This window comes from Artemia sp. Qi Xiang Cuo, chromosome 1 (genome assembly GCF_049724085.1).
Source record: "Artemia sp. Qi Xiang Cuo chromosome 1, ASM4972408v1, whole genome shotgun sequence".
Taxonomy (NCBI): domain Eukaryota; kingdom Metazoa; phylum Arthropoda; class Branchiopoda; order Anostraca; family Artemiidae; genus Artemia; species Artemia sp. Qi Xiang Cuo.
Window position 1 is genome coordinate 5,985,250 of NC_142794.1, and position 21,096 is coordinate 6,006,345.

Genomic DNA, 21,096 nt, shown 5'->3' on the forward strand with positions numbered 1-21,096 from the left:
ACAGGTCGTTCTCGTTGTGTTCTATCCCCCTTTATATGGATTATTTTGATGGACTTTGTTTTAAGGAGCACAGGAAAGGCAATGGGAGACCACGGAATCCATTGGGGAGGCAAAAGTCTCCTGGACTTAGATTATGCTGATGATTTAAGCAACCTAGAGGAAAGTGTGAGCAAAATGAATGAACTCTTAGAGGTTTTGCGAGTACAGGATGCTAGAATAGGTTTGAAAATCAATTTTAAGAAGACTAAGTCACTAAGCCTAGGAATAAGCGAAGATGAAAAGGTGACGTCGGGTAACGAAAAGATTGATCAGGTGGGCAGCTTCACTTACCTTGGTAGTATTATTAGCAATGACGGTGAGAGCAGTGAAGATGTTAAAAGTAGAATAGCCAAGGCTCAAGCTGTTTTTTCACAGTTAAAAAAAGTTTGGAAGAATAGGAAGATAAGTCTGCAAACCACGATTAGAATATTAGAAGCTACAGTGATGACAGTGGTCACATATGGCTCTGAAGCATGGACTCTCCGAAAAGCGGATGAAGAATTGCTAGATGTTTTCTAGAGAATTTGCTTAAGGATTGTTCTGGGTACCCGGCTGAATGACCGTATGTCAAACAATAGGCTATACGAAAAGTGTGGTTCAATACCGCTCTCTAGGGCTATAATGAAAGAAAGATTGAGGTGGCTAGGGCACGTTGTGCGAACGAAGGATGACAGATTGTCGAAGATTGTTCTTTTCGACCAACCGTCTAGGGCTAAACGGAAAGCAGATCGTTCTCGTCTGGGGTGAGAGGACGTCATAAAGAAAGATTTAATGTAAATGGGAACTTCGTGGGCGGGTGAAAAAAGGGAGACTTTGAATAGATTGGGGTGGAGGAGAAGTCTGCGTAGCTGTGTTTGCCTCAGGCGGCTTGGTGCTGCGGTGAGTTTTTAGTAGTAGTAGTAGTAATATATGTAATACATATAATATAAAATAATTAGAGAACACGAATCTTTACCAAATTCATGCCAGTCTGATCGATAAGTGTGACTACAGTCTTCCTTCGGCATCATTTTTCATTATATCATTTCAATTCATCTATTGAAAATCGAAATTAAGATCTGAAGCTTTTAGCGAACAGGTTTCTGTTGACGGATTAAAGTAATGAATAATATAAAATAATTAAACGCTTTCTGCATATTTTTACTGACAAATTATTCTATACTATCAATCAATAAATCATTTTACTAATACTAAAACACTATTACAAACGTAAAAAAGTTATTCGGTCCGAGAAGCTTGTCTTGTTGTGGGCCATACAACACAATGATAGAGCACTAAAAGAACCACAAATAATACTCTAAATCAAACAATACATCTGAAATAAAGATGAATTAGAATAAACACTAGCATACAGTGAAAAAAAAATTGTATTAAATTGTTATGTACTTTACTGTTCTTCAGCAAAATTCATTATAATTATTTCAAGTATTTTTGACTTCATTGATGAAAAATTTAGGAAAAGTTCGACTATGGAAAAAGCCCCCCAATGAAAAGCTCTTCTACTGCAAAATTCAAACCTGCGACCATCGAATTAGAAGTCTGACGCGCAACTTTTAGGTTGATAACTGTTTCTGGTGGCTGGTCTCTAATTCAGTCAGCAGATAAAGCGTAGCATAATCGAAATTCTTCAGCAAAGCATAATTGACATTCTAGCTAGATCCTGTTCCGATCAAAAGTACCACGCATACACCCCAGCCTCATCATCTTGGATGAAGCTATAAAGAAAGTTGACGAGTTTCGTCTCATTGGAGTCGACTTCTCCAAAGATCTATCTTGAAACACCCAGCTCGATCGGGTGAGAGCTTCCTGCGCAAGAAAGCTGGAGACAACCCTTTGCTGAGAAAACCATCCACCGCTCAGCTCGATCATCCCACTTTATAAGTCTCGTATCACACCCATTGCCGAGTATGGATGCCCGTTGTATGCCAGTGCTCCAAAAACGTTGCTGGCAACACTCCGAAAGATAAAAAAAAGGGCTAATAGGGCAGGTTTAGTTGTTCCCACGACTTTCTCCAATCCCTTATTGAGAGGTTTGATGTAGCGTCGATGGCTGTTTTCTACAAGGATTTAAATTTGCATCCTTCTCTAGAGCTTTCTCGTATTATGCCCTTAATTGTCCAACCACAGAAATGAAGGCACATCGCTCAGTCGAAATACCTTGAGGCTAGCAAGCCAAGAACAGAGTACTTGAAGAACAGCTTCATCCGACGTTGCACTTGGATCTGGTATGATATTCCTGAGGAAGCTATCCCTAAAAGTTTCTCTGTGGACTATTTCAAAAGAACATTCAATAGTCATCTAAAAACCTCAGTAAAAGACTAGCGGCAAATCAGATATTTAATTATACATGGCACCGCTAATTTTAGAATAAAAAAAGAAAGAAATAATAACGGGTGTGTGGTCAGTAAGAAGAAAAAGAAAAACAACCAAAAACGTTTTTTGGCGCCTGAATACAGCAACACCTCAGCGCTGACAAAAGGAAAGAATTTAAACCAAAAGAATTAAAAAAGGAAATAGTCTAGAATCAGATGAAAATTAAAAGAAATACAGTCCGACTAAAACAAGTAAAATCTATGAAAGTAGATTATACGGTAAATGAGCTACTCGTCGTATATTCTACTTCCGTGTTTTTGCATATTAGTCATTGTGTATTTGACATTTTCTTTTATTCTCTTTTGATTTTGGGTTCTTTATAGTTTTTTTTTACGTTGGAGCATTTCTTTGATTGTTCGTCTTCTTCCTTCTCTTCGTACTGGCCATAGACCCGCTGTTTTCAAAACTGACTTCTCTGGTTTTGTCACGGTAGACTATTTTGGTTTTAGACAAACTATTCTTCAAAATATATGCCGTAACATAATCAGCCACGTTGCCACATTTCTATTGACCGTCACTAAGCAAATTTTGGAAATATCTAATAGGAATGATTAATTTTAGATTCTGCTAATGAAAATTTTACCGAAGTCTATGCAGGAGTATTATAGTAATGATAACTGAAAAGGGATAGAGCTGGAAACGCCTTTGGCCACATGGCACATTTTATAGGCCCCGTGGCTAATTATAGATTTATGAAATAGGAAAAATTCATCAAAATTCAGTTGCAGTTACAGTACTGTTACTGTTACTGTAGTTATAAGTAAAAACGGTTAATAAGTGTTAGAAAAAGTGTTAAAGAATAAGTGTTAGAAAAAGGAAATAATTTAGAATCAGATGAAAATTAAAAGAAATAAGTCCGACTAAACCAAGTAAAATCTATGGCCACATTGCACATTTTACACTTTTGGCCACATTGCACATTTTATAGGCCACATGGCTAATTATTGATTTATAAAATATGAAAAATTTGTTAGTAGAAAAAGTATATATTTGCAGGGGGTATATATTTACAGGTTTGGCTATGTTATATTCCAACTCTGTTTTAAGGTGTTATCCTATCAAAGAAGACGAAAATTTTTCGGTACTGGGGCATTATGCGGCCACCAAAAAGAAGTCAAGTTTGGTTAATACTAATGAAATAAAATAAAATAGGATTAATATATAATAGTTTATAAACAAATTTGGGCTATATATTTGCACATTAGGGAGTTGGAGTGGGGGTAAAGTGGGAGTGGGGGTAAGTGGGGGTATATATTTGCACATTAGGGAGTTGGAGTGGGGGTATATACCAAAATATATTTATATAATCGTTTTTAGCCACCTGTCCACATTTCTAATGACTGTCATTAAAAAACTTTTGGAAACCCATATTATGAATGACTAATTCTATATTCTTCTAATGAAAATTCTATAAAACTTTATGCAGGAATGTTACAGTAAGGATAACCGAAGAGTGATAGAGCTGAAAACGCTTTTGGCCACATTGCACATTTTATAGGCCACATGGCTAATTATTGATTTATAAAATATGAAAAATTCTTCAAAATGTGTTACGTTTGCAGTAATATTACTGAAATGGTAATTGGAAACAGTCAGAAACTTTTAGAAACATTTATATAATCATTTTTTGCCACATTTCTAATGACCGTCACTAAGCAACTTTTAGAAATATCTAATAGGAATGATTAATTTTAGATTCTGCTAATGAAAATCTACCGAAGTTTATGCAGGAATATTATAGTAATGATAACCGAAAAGGGATAGAGCTGGAAACGCCTTTGGCCACATGGCACATTTCATAGGCCACATGGTTAATTATAGATTTATGAAATAGAAAAGATTCATCAAATGTGTTACATTTGCAGTACTATTACTGTAATGATAATTGGAAACGGTCAGAAAATTTTGGAAACATTTATATAATTATTTATTAGCCACATTATATAATTATTTTTATTTTTTTTATTTAATTATTTTTAGCCACATTTCTAATGACCGTCCCTTGGAAATATTTTTGCTGCTGGTTTTCCGACCACACACTTAGAATCTTTTCATCTTAGACATACATTTCCTTGAGTATAAGGTCTGTCCAGTTTCCTAATAGCACTCTAAAAGAAATATAAGCTTATTACTGCTGACATTAGAAAAAGGAAACAACTATCAAAGATCAAAAGCAGGCTTTTATGGGAACATTCTATAAATAGAATATTTTGTTGAAGATATCGAATCTGTTCTTGGAAATATTTTTCTATTATTTGCATTCTTTTATTCAGAGATAAAGGTTATTTTAAAAATTATAATGACCGTTGTACTGAAAAATGTTGGGAATCTCTGACATTCTTTTTTTTTGTGCGGTATGTTTATCTTATTTTTTTAAACTAATAACAATCGGGTATGTGTATATTTTTTTTTTCGATAACGACAGTGATATTTTTTGTAAAAAATTTTGTACAAACATTTTCTGGTGCGAGAAAACGATCCAGACAGAGCCTCGTTCGATTTACATCATTATTTAACTAATAAGTAGATTTTGCCGGAAGTTTTATAATTCTTAGTTAAATTTGAGCGTTTTTTTATGAAGGGATTCTTAGCTAACTAAAAAGTTGACTACGATACGACTACTAAGAATTTTTCGTTGTTAGACATCTACAAAGAATTTCTGGCAAGAAATTCGAATTCGACAGCTCATGCTTGCCTCTATGGTAAAAGTCTTGGCTCTTGCAAAATATGATGATTCATTTAGGATTACTAATAAGTAGATTTTGCCGGAAGTTTTTGTAATTCTTAGTTAAATTTGAGCGTTTTTTTTTATGAAGGGATTCTTAGTTAACTAAAAAGTTGATTCCGAAACTATTATTAAGAATTCTTCGTTGTTAGATATCTACAAAGAATTTCTGGCAAGAAATTCGAATTCGACAGCTCATGCTTGCCTCTATGGTAAAAGGTCTGGCTCTTGCAAAATCTGATGATTTATTTAGGATTACTCAGATTGAATAATGCAGTTGTTTATTAAAATCGCTCACTCAGCGGATGTATTTTCAATGCTGGAGTTTACTTTTCTTCTTGTAAAAGGAAACAAGAGGTATAAATTTTCACAAAAAAGAGGCGTAAATTTTCGCTGATTTCTTGCTAGCCAAGATGATTTTGGCCTACTTCATTGTTATGAGTAATTCAGGCCTCCCCTTCCTAAACCTGATGGTCTGTTCCTAATGTCTTGTACGGCTCACGTTATAGCAACTTTGAATTTTCTACCACGCTTTCCATTCTATATGCAAAAGCCCGGCAAAGTTCCTTAGTTCACTTTCTGGCAAATAAAACCCGAAAAGCGAAAAAAGTAGACTTGTTAGTTAACTAAGTTCTGTTAACTCGAACACAACTCAGGTCATGACTTGCTGAAAATTTGTTTCCCCCTCCCAATGTTCCCCTTTATATATTCGTTTTCCCTTAATATATTTTTTCTGAAATCGTCTGCTAATTGAAATAAGAGACCCAGCTACCGGGGGAAAAACTGTCAAAACGAAGGTTGACAGTTAGACAAGGTTGAGTGGATACCAATCACATCAATACTGTTCTTAAACATTCCGACCTGGCTTTATCTTGCGTTATATTTGCTCTCCTGTTTATATTAAATTTGTTTGCAGCAATTGCGATTGTTTAATTAATAAACCGCCTTGCAGGTCAATTGAACCTTGCAGTTTGACAGAAGAGGTCATTCGAACTTTGAAAGTGATCCTAGCAAGACATTTGGCTAAAAACATTTAAGTACAAAAAATGTCTTTTTGTAAACAGACTCAAGCTTTTCAATGGATTGCACCAATACCTACGGGATATACATGCGACTAGAAATAGAAACGAACTAGAAAGCATATTAAAGCTACTTTAAAACATATTATAACATATTATTATATTAAACATATATTATTATATTATTAGCATATATTATTATATTACAACATATTATTAAAACATATAAAAGTTTCTCCTTTATATGCTGTAAATAATATACACAAATATATAGCTACTACATACTAACTGATACATACCAAAACCTCCTTATCGCAGCCTCACCTCAACCACAAAACCTCAACCACACATGGCAAGCCATGATCAAAATCATAAAGTCCTAAACAAGCAGCAAACCATTTAAGAACTCTTTCATTAGATGGCGTTATATCATTTCATAGACTTTGAGCTGTCAATGAAATGATATAAGACCATCTTCGGTCTGAAAATAAATTGGTCGAAGACCAAGATAATGCCCGTTGAGAAAACGCCGTCCAACCCCCTGTCATCTGTGGAAACTTGTGGTCAAACTGTAGAGGTAGTCAAGCAGTTTACCTACCTTGGTTCAACTGTCTGCTCAAACGGAAGCCTAGATGCCGAAATATCAGCAAGAACGGCAAAAGCAAACTCTGTCTTCGGTCGCCTTCTAAAAACAGTCTTCCATAAACCCCAGATCAGCCGTCTCCCCAAAGCACGAATATACTCTGCTTCGGTTGCCAGCATTATGCTCTATTCTGCTGAGACTTGGTCGCTGACTCAGACACAGACGCTGAAGGTAGATGCCATCCAGACGAAACACCTCCGAAAAATAGAACGCTCCCGATGGCCCGACAGGGTACGAAATTCAGAAATCCTCAGGTCCTTCAAACTCCCACCCCTGTCCGAGCAGCTTGAGTCTCGCTCACTGCGTTGGTAGGGTCATCTGCTCCGTCTGCATGCCCAAACACCCGCCCGGCTTATCTTCGATTTCGACCCAGCTGCAAACGGCTGGAGGCGTCCTAGGGTAAGACCACGCACCAGATGGGCGGACATCATCCGTGATCGGCTCTCCTCCAGAAACATCAACCCGGCTGAAGCAACAACCCTCGCCCTAAACCGACCACTCTGGAGAAGACTGACGGCGCTGACGACTGGTTCCCTCTACGCTGGTGACGCTGCCGAGCAAGAGCTTTAAGTGAAGTCAAGTAAGTCATCTTATTTTAGCAATTAAAAGGTCTCCGCGGGTCGGATGAGTAAGCCTAGCGGACCGCATCTGGTCTGCGGGTCATTTAGACCCCTGGCCTAAACGGCGTAAATCCTCCCTATATCAGCTATTTGGCTATCAGCGGGTAGTGGTTACAGAATTCAGAGCTGCTTACCATCTCCTGTATTTTAAAGGGCCTGAAGAGACCGTCTGCAGTCGTCTAGGGTAATTAACTAGCTGAAGACCTAATATAACTAGAAACTTCAACAACCATTTTAGGACATAATCGCAGATCAGGGACACAACTGGTCATCTCAGTTTTCAAAAAGTAACAGAAAAACGCCAAAAGGACAGACAGATGATTAATTTTTTTTTTTTTTTTTTTTTTTACCAGCTTCAGTTTCCCATACTTGCTTTGCTGAAGAATGTCGATTACGCTACGCTTTGTCCGCGGACTCAATTAGAGACCCAGCCATAAGAAACAGCTGTCAACCTAAAAGTTGCGCGTCGGACTTCTAATCCGATGGTCGCAGGTTCGAATTTTGCAGTAGAAGAGCTTTTCATTGGGGGGCTTTTTCCATAGTCGAGCTTTTCCTAAATTTTTCATCAATGAAGTCAAAAATACTTGAATTAATAATAATAATAAAATTTGCTGAAGAAAAGTAAAAGTACATTGCAATTTAATTTGGATGTCGATAGCATGGAATAATTTGTCAGTATAACTATGCAAAAAGGGTTGGCACAATGAAATAAAACCAAAGTTCTTAAAAAAGGTCTTTCTTTTCACAGAGCGCAGCTCGGTCCTTTTGTACTAACAGCAATCACGATATCACGTGAAAAACGTATTAGCCGACATCAAGGCTGATAAGTTTTATCAGTGCATATCAGCTAACTGTCATTAGTGGCATAAAAGTGGTAGCAGCCTATTAGTTATGATGCAAGTACTCAAAAAGAAGCAGTTGTGGAAGTAGCTGTGTATTTAGCTGTGTATGTGTATGTATGAATTATCATGATCGCAATAGTGCAGTATACTCGCAATAAGAGCAGTAGCGTAGTACCTCGCAATAAAAGCAGCATAAGAGCAATAAAGCAGTAGCTCAACATAAGAGTGGTGTTTTAGAAGTAATGTTTGGAAGGCCAATAGAAGTAATTGTGGTTTGAATAGTAGCAGCCATGGTAAAGCAACCAGTAAGAGCAACCAGTCACAATCAAAGAAAAAACAGAGCATTAGTTCCATGAGCAGTAAAAACAATCGCGGTAGAAATTCTTGTAGTAGAAACTGTCATGGTCGGTGTGGTCATGGCAGGACCAGTTGTGGCTAGACCCACTACGATTGGTATTAATAGGAGTAGTCATGGCATGACCAGTCACTGTTGGATTGGATGTAGCCTAGCGGCGATAGAAGTATTTTATATTTCTATAATATTATATTTTGTAATATTACATATTTTAAATATAATATTATAACATTATAACATATTACATTTATTATAATATTAATTACTACAATAAAAATTACTTATAATTATAATATTATAATAATTACAATATAATAACATATTATAATAATTAATAATTTTATACTTATACAATTTTATACCATAAGCTGAATTTTAGAGGGGGACTTAGCTGGTCTAATCGGCACTTCCAATGCTGTATAAAAGAAATTTCAAAAAAAAACTATAAAATATACGGCAGTATCATTCAGCCAGGGGAGGGAGGCTGGAGCCCCCCTCTGCCCCCTCCCATATGGGTGCCCATGCTTATACGTAGGATGCTCTTAGTAAAGCTAAATTGCTTAATTCTCAAATTGCAACTTAATAAATTAATAAATTATATGGTAATGATTAACTATTCCATTACAACTCAACTATTATTAATGGTTCCTTTTTGACAATTCCTTAAATAATTACTTAATAATCAGGAGCCGATAAAGACATAAAGTTTATTTTCATGTTCGTGTTCGAAATTTATTTTCATGTTCGTGTTCGAATTTCATGTTCGTGTTCGAACATGAAAATTCCATTTTCATGTTCGAAATTGGGACAGAAAAGGGGACTTAGGCCTCCAAGGTCTCACTTTGGGACTTCTTACTATAAGGACTATATGTATTACTCCACCTTCCATAATGTGTAACATAGGCCAATCAACTCTGTAATGAAATTAGACTGAAGAGGACGAGGTCAGTACAAAAAGATTTGCAAAGAGCGGACATTATTTCTAAGTCCAAGACCTAGAGGACTAGAGAGACCTAGAAGACCTAGAGGACTAGGTCAGTACAAAAGGATTTGCAAAGAGCAGACATTATTTCTAAGTCCTAGACCTAGAGGACTAGAGACCAAGAAGACCTAGAGGACTAGGTCAGTACAAAAAGATTTGCAAAGAGCGGACATTATTTCTAAGTTCAAGACCTAGAGGACTAGAGAGACCTAGAAGACCTAGAGGACTAGGTCAGTACAAAAGGATTTGCAAAGAGCGGACATTATTTCTAAGTCCTAGACCTAGAGGACTAGAGACCAAGAAGACCTAGAGGACTAGGTCAGTACAAAAAGATTTGCAAAGAGCGGACATTATTTTAGTTTAAGGAATATATGGGTATAAAAGAAATTGTAGGATAAGCTTCGAGGTTTAGGGGTTGAACAGACCTGAAGCCTCCCTCTCGCCAAGCACATGTGTTTTCAGAAGGCATATCATCTAAAGAGCCTTATACTTACTAATCTTTGTCTTTCTCCAGAGTTTTGCCCAGTTATCTCCCCTTCTTTTTTTAGTGAAGCTTTTAATTTAGTTCTTTCTTTTGCTCGCTTCAGTCTTGCTTTTTCCTGAAAAAAAGAAAATGACAATGAGAGAAAATGAGATGAATTCCGAGAAGACTCAAAGGACAGACATATACCTAAAATCCATTAGCATTTTATATTATTTGATTTTCATCATTCAAAACAAAACAAAAATTTCGACATGGGGAAAAGCTTTGGAATGGTATTTTTTTAATAGATTTCGAAGGAACAGATGAGATTTCCTGTAATAGTATCCTCGTTTTTTTCTCTCAGTCTCCCTAGATAAAAAGAGAATAAATATGTCACAGCATAAGATAAGCTATTCCAGGCAATTAGGAAAAAAAAAACAACTAGTGGTTAATGGAGTCAAACCAGAAAATTGGAAATTGATGAAACCAAGTTAATGAAATCTTGTTCTTTTTTTAGTAACAGAGGTAATTCTACTCTATAGGTATATGGTTCAATTAGCAAAGGCGAATAATGTGAATCGTCATGAAGAAGAAATATGGACTAAAGAGAGACCGAGAGTTGAAATAAGGAACTGATATCTATGAGAAGGAATATGGACTAAAGAGAGAGAGAGAAACAGACGAGAGAATGAATTTAAATAAGTAAAAACACATGTCTGCAAGGACTGTAATTAAACATGTTCCCCTGAAAATGTCTACAATATACTAAATACTATTATACTAATACAAAATACTAAATAAAAAATATTATTAAGTAAAACGATTGTGAAGCCATCATCGAGGATGATATAGTCTCGATTTCTTGGATTTTATTCCCAAAAGTTTATTTCCTTCAAATTCCATTACTTGCAATTCCGTTATGTTTTATAGTGAGCCCCCCCCCCAATTGAAATCCATTTCCGTGCCTTGTTTGCCTCTCAGTACAGGCAATCTAATGGTCTTATGTCAATTTTAAATTCTTGGTTAGCATGCCTGAGACTCTAGGCAGAAAAAACTAAAAAACAAGAATGTTTCTAATAAGAGAGTCATGCATACTCTTGCCATTTAGCCGTGCCCCAGCCAATTAAAAATTTTCCTCTCAATTACTTGGACTATCGGTCTTGGCTTTTCTCTGTCTACAGATGGCCATGTCTTTATACAACCTATGCAGCCTACTGCAAAATAATTGATAACTTTAATTCAATCGGAATTGAAAACTTCTTCGTCTAAAAGCCTAAAGTGACCTAGCAAAGGGATGAGGTGGGGGCAAGGTCCCTCAAAGTAAAAATTCCCTCGCTCCAAAAACCAAAACTCAATGGTTTTGAACAAAAACGAAAAAAAAAATAAAGAAAAGGGAATGTAGTAAATTGTCTAGTATCATTGTTGTTAAGAGACAGCGTAGAAAATTAATCTTCACAGGAGAGCCCCCTCCCTAAGAAATGAAAACATCAAATCATCGAATTAAAAATTGTTTTAACAACATAATATTAAGGGTTGGTCTTAAACAAAGTGGGGGTAGAGTCTTTTAGATAGCTAAATATTCTTCCTCTCAATGGTGGGTGTTTTTGCGTGTTTTAAGCTTAGGAATCAGCAAGATCCTAGGATCCTTAGGATCCTAAGGTTTACCCTGAATATAACTGGAGGGTACTTCAATGTTCCCAAAAAGGTAATGGGAGGCTCTCAAGGATCTTATTTATGAATTGCAGTAATTCCAATAATGTATGGTTCCTGCCCATACCTTCAAAAATCTTGAATTTTTACAATTTTCCTTTAATGTATTACCATTTCCATCCAATAAGCCTATTGTATTACGTCTGATTTTCTAACTACTAAACCCTCTCCACACCGACCCCGAAATAAACTTCTCTGTATCTGCCTCCTCAGATTCGAGTGCAATAATTTCGTGGATGACTCAAAATTCAAGATTACTCATAAACTCATTGGCACTTTTTTTCAAAGTTTACAGAATTATTTTTGAATTAGCCAAGAAATTGCATTAGCCAAAGCCATGTCAAACAATTAGCGAAAGCCAAGTCTTAACCAAAGAATATTTTTTGAAAAACCAGAATCAGATAGTAAAACACAAGGAATCAAGGGTAATGAAACTCTTCGAATCATTTTATATTTGACAAAGTTCTGTACAAAATAAATAACAACAAAAGGCGACCTATGAACCAATGCAAGTAATAATATACACAGTAGTGTGAACAAACAAAGGGAATCAAGCGTAAACCAGACTCTATGAATCACTTTATATTGGACAAAATTCTGTACAAATAAATCATCTAATTGATTGATGGTGAACAGTTCTACTCCTGCACGGAATTTCAAATGTAAAGCTCTTTGTATCACTGTTTTTTATAGTAGGTATAGTAGGACTGATATTGAACAAGGTTTGTTCTAAATGACTGATGATTGATAGTTGTGCTGTTACCACTATAAACGACTGTTATCAGACAGTTTGTGGTAACAAACTGTAAGTAAGGAGCGACTCGGCTCAATAGTAACCGAAATTCTAAAGACGGAATTATAATATCAATAGAGAGATACATAAAATCAGCTTATTACGCTGATTCGAAATATATAAGATCCACCAAGTGTAGTGTTACCCATCAAGAGTTACGAGCATGAGAAAATTTGCCTGATTTTTGAAATAGGGGGGAAACCCCCCTAAAATTAAATAATTCTTAATGAAAATCACACCATAAGATTCAGCGTACCACAGAACCCTACTGAAGAAGTTTCAAGCTCCTATCTGCAAAAACGTGGAATTTCGCTATTTTTGTCAGAAAACAGATCACGGATGCGTGTTTATTTTATCCAGGGGCTTTTTTTCTACGTGTTTTGACTTCCCGGAAGGGGGCATTTCTGGAGTGATTGAGAAACCGATTAGAGGTTAAAGCCTTATTCAAATGAAAGAATGCCAAGGAAAATTTTTCAAGCTGAATCGTCCGCAAGCAATTTTACACGGAGGGGGGATTCTCAGCGAGGACGGAACTGTCTGGAGGAAATTTGACGGGGAGGGGTGCGTTTTACTTTGGATGAAATTTCAACGGAGGAATTTTCCGTTAGTGGGATGGGTATATTTCATAGAGGGTGAGCCAGATTTACCGGCATTGTTTGAAAAACAAACGGAAATTATTCCATATATGAACGGTTGCCCCCTCCTCAATACCTTACTTTTAACTCTAAAGTTGAATGTTTACTAAAACTGAAACACGGAGGCTGTTTAATCAGACTAGGAGGTTTTTTAGAAGTGCTAACAGCTTTAGCGCAAAGAGCAAAGTATTGAGGAGGGGGCAACCCTTCATATCCGGAATAAATAAGCCAAAATTGATATGCAAATTTTGTTTTAATTTTTCATGTACGGTGAGCCTGCATTAGTTGAAAAACGTCGAAAAATTAAATAAAAAACAGTTTTTTTTTACCTGAAAGTAAGGAGCGACATTATAGCTTAAATCGAACAGAAATTATTTTGTAGAAAGGGGCTGCCCCCTCCTCAACGCCTCGCTCTTTAAGCTAAAGTTTTTATTGTTTTAAAAAGTAGAGTTGTGACAGAGTCAAACTTTAGCGTAAAGAGTGATGCATCGAGGAGGGGACAGCCCCTTTCATATACAGAATAATTTCTGTTCATTTCAAGCTCTAATGTCGCTCCTTACTTTCAGTTAAAATTTTTTATTTATTTAATAAGAACAAAAGGTGATCTAAGAACCAAGGCTTGTTGCAAGTAATAATATATACAGTAGTGTGAAAAAAAAAACAACTTGAGTTGGCAAAGGAGGTGAATAGATGTTATCCAAATAAAATGCAGGATGGAAGAGGACCAGAAAGTTTCCCAGGAGGGCCAAATGCTTCGGAGGTGCAATTTTATAGCCATGTTTTTCAAAACATCCTAGAAAAGATAAGATACTTTCATGAAGAAATCTCTAATTATTTAATAAATGGGCCTCACTTGATGTTTAAAGAGAAAACCTCAAAATTTAGCTATTCATACGCAACAACAAATCTGGCCGAATATAGTTGGTCGGATACGATGCAGTATTAGCCAAACTGAACAGGATAAAGGAGATTTGCTGCGATTTTCTTATGTAACGACCAAATTCCAGAAACAGACCAGACTATTCAAATCTTTTACTCCTATGGGGAAAGGCGACTTCAAACTCTCTGTTGGGGATGTAAAACATTTTTTGTCCAATCCTCACAAAAGAATATTGTTTAAATGTTTTTCTTATTTACGCTTATTTTTCGCCATGCCTCGCTAATAATATTTTATATAAAGGTTCTACAGCTTGATTCCCCCCCCCCCTCAAAATTTACCCTTCTCTTTTAATTGTCTTTTTGAACCCCCTCTTAAATCGCCTCTGCGACGATTTGCCTTGCGTAGTAGTCAAATCTTATAATCATGGAAAGAGGCCAGGAGTTCACGATAATTAGAAGCTTTACCAGTTTTGTGTTTTACTGCATTCTTAATCAGACAATTTTACTTCAAAATATTCGGTGTATCCAAACTTGAAAAAAAAAAAATAAATTATCTCCTTTACCACCACTATGAATAAAAAACCACAAATATATCTACTTAATCAGATATACAGACCAAATTTACACAAACGGGAAAAGAGAAAGTCATAAGTCCAGCCTTTAATTGTATCTTATGTGTTTTCATAAGACAAATTCAATTAAGCTAAGGTTTCAGTTACAATTATTTTTTTTCGGAATATAAAAAAAAATCAAGTAAAAAAATTTCTCAAAATAAATTTTTTTTGTCTTTAACTACGATTTAGTTTTATTTTCTCTAAAAAAAAAAAAATCTTAAACCTTTCTCGAAAATTGTAAAACAACTTGTTTGTTCATATTAAACAAGCATTGAAAAGCAAATAAATGATTAAATTTAAGAAAATTAATAAAACTTATTTTTTCTTGGTTAGAATTATATTTTTTCAATTTGAATATTTTCTGTCGCTCGGATTGAAAAAAAAGAAAATCAGCAAAATGTTTTTATGTAGCCTAGGGCTATGTACCACAGCAAATTTACCAATTGGGGATGTGTTGAATTAAAACAGGGATTGAGTCAAACGAGAGTTCAATTAAACAAGGGTTGAATTGATTGGTGGTTCCAAATGATTTGAACAGGATTCATTTTAAAAGGGATTGAGTTGAATAGGGTTAAGTTGATCTGGGGGATGAATTAAATGTACACCATCAAAGAAGCGAGCTTGGATGCAGCTAAACTGAAGACGATTATGAAAATCTAAAAAATAAGACTTCCTAAACGAAATGAAGGAAGAATTTTGCTGTTGTGCTGTTTAGTTCAGAAGAAGATATAAACTGCGGTTTTACCAAACAAAATATATTAAATCTTGGAATCACTATAAAGTGAAATTAACAGGAATAACGACAAAAAACTGCAAGGATTTAAAAATGACAATACTTAACGTAAATTAAGCTCCTCCCAGAGGGTTAAATTTGAAACCAATTGGGTTAGGATGATCCTATTTACGTGTTTGACATTTAGTTCTGTCACCCGTAGTTCAGCTCCCTCCCCCAAACTGACGCCACTGACCATGTATGGTAATAACTTAAGAACAAAATGAGAATAGTCATGAATACAATAAATTTCATAATCTGGAGAATCTTTAATCACAGTTCGTCTTAACGAACTGTAAGTAAGGAGCGACTCGGCTCAATAATAACCGAAACTCTAAAAAAGGAATTTTGATATCAATAGAAAAATCAAAAGAATCAGCTTATTATACTGATTCCAAATATATAAAATTCATCAAGTTTGGTGTTATCCATCAAAAGCTACGAGCCTCAGAAAATTTGCCAGAAACTATAGAGAATCGGTTTTTTAAACTGAAAATAAGGAGCAACATTAAAACTCAAAACGAACAGAAATTGTTCCGTATATGAAGGGGTTGCCCCCCTACTCAATTCCTTGCTTTTTACGCTAAAGTTTGACTGTTTGTCTTAATATTTTAAGAACGGCTCCTGAAACACAAATTACAATAAGTAGATTAGGAAGCTTTTTAAGGAACAATTAGTTTGAATAGAATAGGAAGCTTTTTTAAAAGTGTAAAAGCTTTAGGATAGAGAGCAAGGTATTGAGGAGGGTATTTGTAGCATATTTGACGCACCAAGTTTGGTCAATACTGAAATTTAAACATTTATAGTAAATATTATATGTATAAGGCCAGTATGCAGGAATATATTTTAAAGGGCTTACATCATGGTTGCAGGGGCAGCTGCAACCTAGTAAAGAGCGAACCACGGCCCATAGTAACCAAAAGTTAAAAAACACGTTTAGAAAAAAAACTACCTAGTGAAAACAAATCTCCATCTGACACTGATTCAGGAATGGTAACTATCGTTTCAGTTCGTATTAAAATAAAAGTTTATTGGGAAAATAAAATTTAGGGTTATTTCGAAAAAAGCCTAAAACCACTCGAAAAGGTCGTACGGTCGAGGTAAAAAGTGTTGTATTGGATTCACAATAGTTGAAAACCTATATCAGGGAAACCATAGTTCCCAACCTTGAAAAACAAGAAAAATCACTTTTTTGTATGGGTAGCACTGATCTGTCTCCCTTATGTTGCAAGGCTGATTTGAAAGCTATTGCTAATATCTAGGTGATTTAACTCAGTTGTGAAATTCGTAGATACAAAATAGCACAAAAAACGGCACCTTTTGTGCCACTTCTTAAGATCAAAAGCTTTTAATTATAAAACGGCACCATTGTAATAATTATTTTCCAAAACCCTTCACCGGAGATTTACAAGAGATTACTCTCCATATTACCCTTCCCGTAGACTCCCCCTCCCAGCCCCCATAATAAGGCTAATTATTGTGTTGGGAGAACCCTACTATAAACTCTTTAACACTCTCAGAATGACACGTCAAAAATCATGTTTAGGGAAAAAACTGAATAGTGGAAATAGATTGCTATCTGACACTGATTGAGGACTAATGACTTTTATTTTGTTTATTCTTAAAAGTAAAAGTTTATTTAGAGAACAAATTTATTATGATTTCGAAAAAAAGCCTGAAACCCCTCGATAATGGTGTCAGATTAAAATGAAAAGTGCAACATTGGAATCACCATGGTCGAAACCCTTGTATAGAGAAATTACAATCCCCCTCCTTGAACAACAAAGAAATTGGAATCACCATGGTCGAAACCCTTGTATAGAGAAATTACAATCCCCCTCCTTGAACAACAAAGAAAATGACTTTTTCCTTGTTGTAGCACTGATGCGTCTCCCGTTTTTTTTTTAGCAGGGCTAAGGGGGGATCAGAACATCACAGAGATGTATAATAGCTCATTTGAACGGAAATTAAATTTGCTAGTGTCCTTTTGAAGAGACCAAAAATATTGGAGGGGCAACTAGCCCCTCTTCCCTCCCTGAAGGTCCCCTTCCCCCAAAGTCATCCAACCACAATTTTGAGATAGTCATTTTGTTCAACATAGTTCAAAGGTCAAATATCTTTGGTTTTGGTGATGATACGACCCTCCATATTCCCTGGAGAAAGGGCTGCACACTGTATCGGTATCGGGCGTAATTATATCACGCGTATTGGCGTGAGCGTATTGTTATTGGGCTAATTGGTAACGCATCTAGACAGATGTTACCAATTAGCCCAATTGGATTACCAAGAATCCAATGCATTCTGTCGCCCGTCATTTATCCTTGTGGCTATGAAATCGGTTTGATCAGATCGTACATTCAGTAAACTTCTCGACTGTTTGGTATCATGGTTGCAGCGGTAGCTGCAACCTAGCAAAGAGCAAGCCACAGCCCATAGTAACTAAAAGTTAAAAAAAAACGTTTTGAAAAAAACTTCCAAGTGAAAAAAATTGCCACCTGACACTGATTAACGAATGGTAGCGGGGTTAATGTCCATGAACGGGGTTAATGTCCAAGAGGATGTCCGTGTTCGATGTGGAGTATGCCAAGGAGGCGGGTTATCCCCTCCTTGAACTCTTCCCGATGTGGAAGAGTTTGGAAGCATAAGACGGTATCATTGCAACAATTATGGTCCAAAGCCCTTAACTGGAGGTTTATAAGAACCCCTCACATATACTCCCCCTTCCAAACCAATTCCTCCTGCGAAAAAAAATTAACGAAAACTAAAAAATTTTTAACTAAAAATCTACCGAAAATTAAGCTTGAATGATCAACAATTAAACCTTCAAACTTCACTCTGCGATGAAGTCTGTGTGCTAGTTCTAATGGAGGTAATTGAGGGGAAGGAACGTCCTTGCCCCCTTATTTTTTGCTCCTGCCTATGTTTTGAAAAACACCTTTTTTTGGTTATTTCATTGTAAAAGGCACTTTTTTCTTTTGAAAAAAAAGGTGGAAAAACAGAAAGTGCACTTTATGGGAATGTGCACTTTATCAAGTCAAATTTATAAAAAGTGACTAGGCATAAATATAAGCTTCTAAATGCGCCCTTAAACAGCTTCATAAGTTTCCAAATGAAACTAAGGAATGCCACTAAAACTTAAAACCAACAGAAATTATTCCGTATAATAAAAAAGATCATGGCAGGGTTGTTTCTACATTAAATTTGAATAAAAAACGAGCAAAGATTGATCTAAAAAAACGAAGTTTTTCCAAGGGAAGTAAAGAGCGAAGTTGAAACTTGAAACGGACAAAAATTATTGCTTCACAGCCTATCTAATATATATCAATCAAACTAGTACAAATAAACCAACTAATTATGTTTCCCTGTGTTTCTAGGATTATAGAAAACTAGCACTGTACTGAAAAGACAAAATAAAATAGGAGTTTTTGTACAGTAAAAACAAACCAATAAAGGACACTTTTTACAGAATGAAACTATTATCAATCCCTTGTGCCATCAATCGTTTTTAGGATAAATAACAATTCATTTTAGGGTTGTTGCTTTATTTTTTTCTCGTTTAATTTGGTATCACTTCTGCAAGATGGCTCATTTCAATGTCTGGCTGTCGTTTTGCTTTAAAAAGGACATGTCATGATTACTTTGTAGACAAGTTCGAAGTACAGCCATCTTGATAGCATTAGGACTATAGACTAGCTTTAGAATTTGTATCACAGCTTGAAATTCACTGTTGTATAGATAAAAGATTGTGTGACGCTGCTCAAGCCAAAATAGTGGCTTAATAAAACATCATACGTTTTTACCATTTCTACGTTTTTTGATAATGTTATTCAAAAAAATGTGGTAAGTGCCAGTTAAGTATGATGTAATTATTAGTTGAAAATAAAAGTCATCTCATCTCATCTGTTCAATTACTTTGCGGTTATTAAAAAAATATTTAATTCTACGCTTATGTTTTTAAGATAATTTTAATTGTATATGGAAAGTTACTGACGTCACATCTAGTGTAAGACTATGAAAAGCTTTATAGATTAGTTTGTTGTTGTCAGGCTTCATACTCACTTTTCACTCCTAAGTTAATATTCCTGTTTTTAATACTTGATTTTTGTGTTTTCAGTAAATCGCTAGTTTTCTATAATCCTAGAAACACAGATAAACATAATTAGTTGGGTTTATTTGTACTAGTTTGATTGATATATATTAGATAGGCTGTGAAGTAATAATTTTTGTCCGTTTTAAGTTTCAACTTCGCTCTTTACTTCCCTTGGAAAAACTTTTTTTTTTTAGATTAATTAGGAGAAAACGGAGAAAAATTTCTATTCTTCATTTGGGTGCGATCTTCCCTTAGTTTTTGCAAATCTATCAGCAAATCTATTTGCAAAATCTATCTATATAAAAACATTATTTAACATCAACCTTAGCCAAAAAATCTGCCAAGTAAAAAAAAAAAAAAAAAACCGTAAACGGTCTCAGCCTGGGCCCTAGTGGTACCCAGGCCTGGGTTTCTATCCCACTGCCATACACCCTCTCAGCGGCCCTGTATACACAATATATATGAATATATAGTTTTTTTTAATAGAAGTCAAGTATTAAATCCCCTTTCTTACCTTTCTGTTCACCGACATAACTTATTTTGCAAAACTTATTACCAAAATCACCAAAACATATTTTTTCTAACAGAAATCAAAGAAAGTAATTTTCTCATTCAGCGAGGAAATAAGAAAAAAGTCCAATGCTGAATCTGCATTTGGGGCAGAATAAATAATTTGCTTCTTTTCCAGGCCATAGAATGCTAAAGCCGTCACGAATAGTTTGCTTTTCTGAATACTAAAATGTCATTTGATCTTCAGAACTGGACATCCATATTATACATGACCCCATTTCTGTCCCCTTAGGGAATACAAGAACTTATTTTAGTCGCCACATATATATCCTGCAGGGGAAAGGAAAGCCGCTTAAAATTAGCAAACAAAATTTGAAAGCTATGCATACGGCCCAAAATATATCCTCAATTGAAAAAAAAAAAATACATTCTCAACCGAAAACTTTCATTTTGAACTCTTCACCTTTTTGTTCGAGGGGATTTTGGGGAGGCGGCGGCCCCATCTCTTATATTTGCAATTCAATGCTTTTCTTATGGTTGATCTGGATATAATAATAATTCGTGTTCGTTTTTTATTTCATTTATTCGTAATTTCCGAGACCGCGTTTGGCAAGGATAACACAACAAGAAAACTTAGGATAAAAAGAAAAACGAGGTGAATCAAAGCCAGTAAAAAAAGTGAGAGATAAATGCAAATATTTCGGTTCAAATCTCCACCCTACCGTCTTCATACACAAATAAGAACACAATATATATATATATATATATATATATATATATATATATATATATATATATTCCCAAGCCAAAATACATTAATAAAAAAAGGAGAAAAAAATTAAAATGATTAAAAGTCTGTTAAAAAATAGCAATTTGAAGTCTTTAATTTGACTAGAAAACGAATGAGAATGAGGATTTTGTAAACAAGTAAATTGTAGAATGTATACTATATATACTATATATATATATATATATATATATATATATATATATATATATATATATATATATATATATATATATATATTATAT

The 21,096-nt window shown here is 35.2% G+C and overlaps 1 protein-coding gene across 1 annotated transcript in view; it reads right to left on the minus strand.

Moving 5' to 3' along the window:
• Positions 1–21,096, minus strand: part of LOC148955957 (uncharacterized) — a 197,263-nt gene that overhangs the window by 28,749 nt on the left and 147,418 nt on the right. The window contains exon 7 of the mRNA XM_089085956.1: positions 10,093–10,197. Coding sequence (XP_088942082.1) covers positions 10,093–10,197 — 105 coding nt within the window. The remainder of the gene's footprint in view (positions 1–10,092; positions 10,198–21,096) is intronic.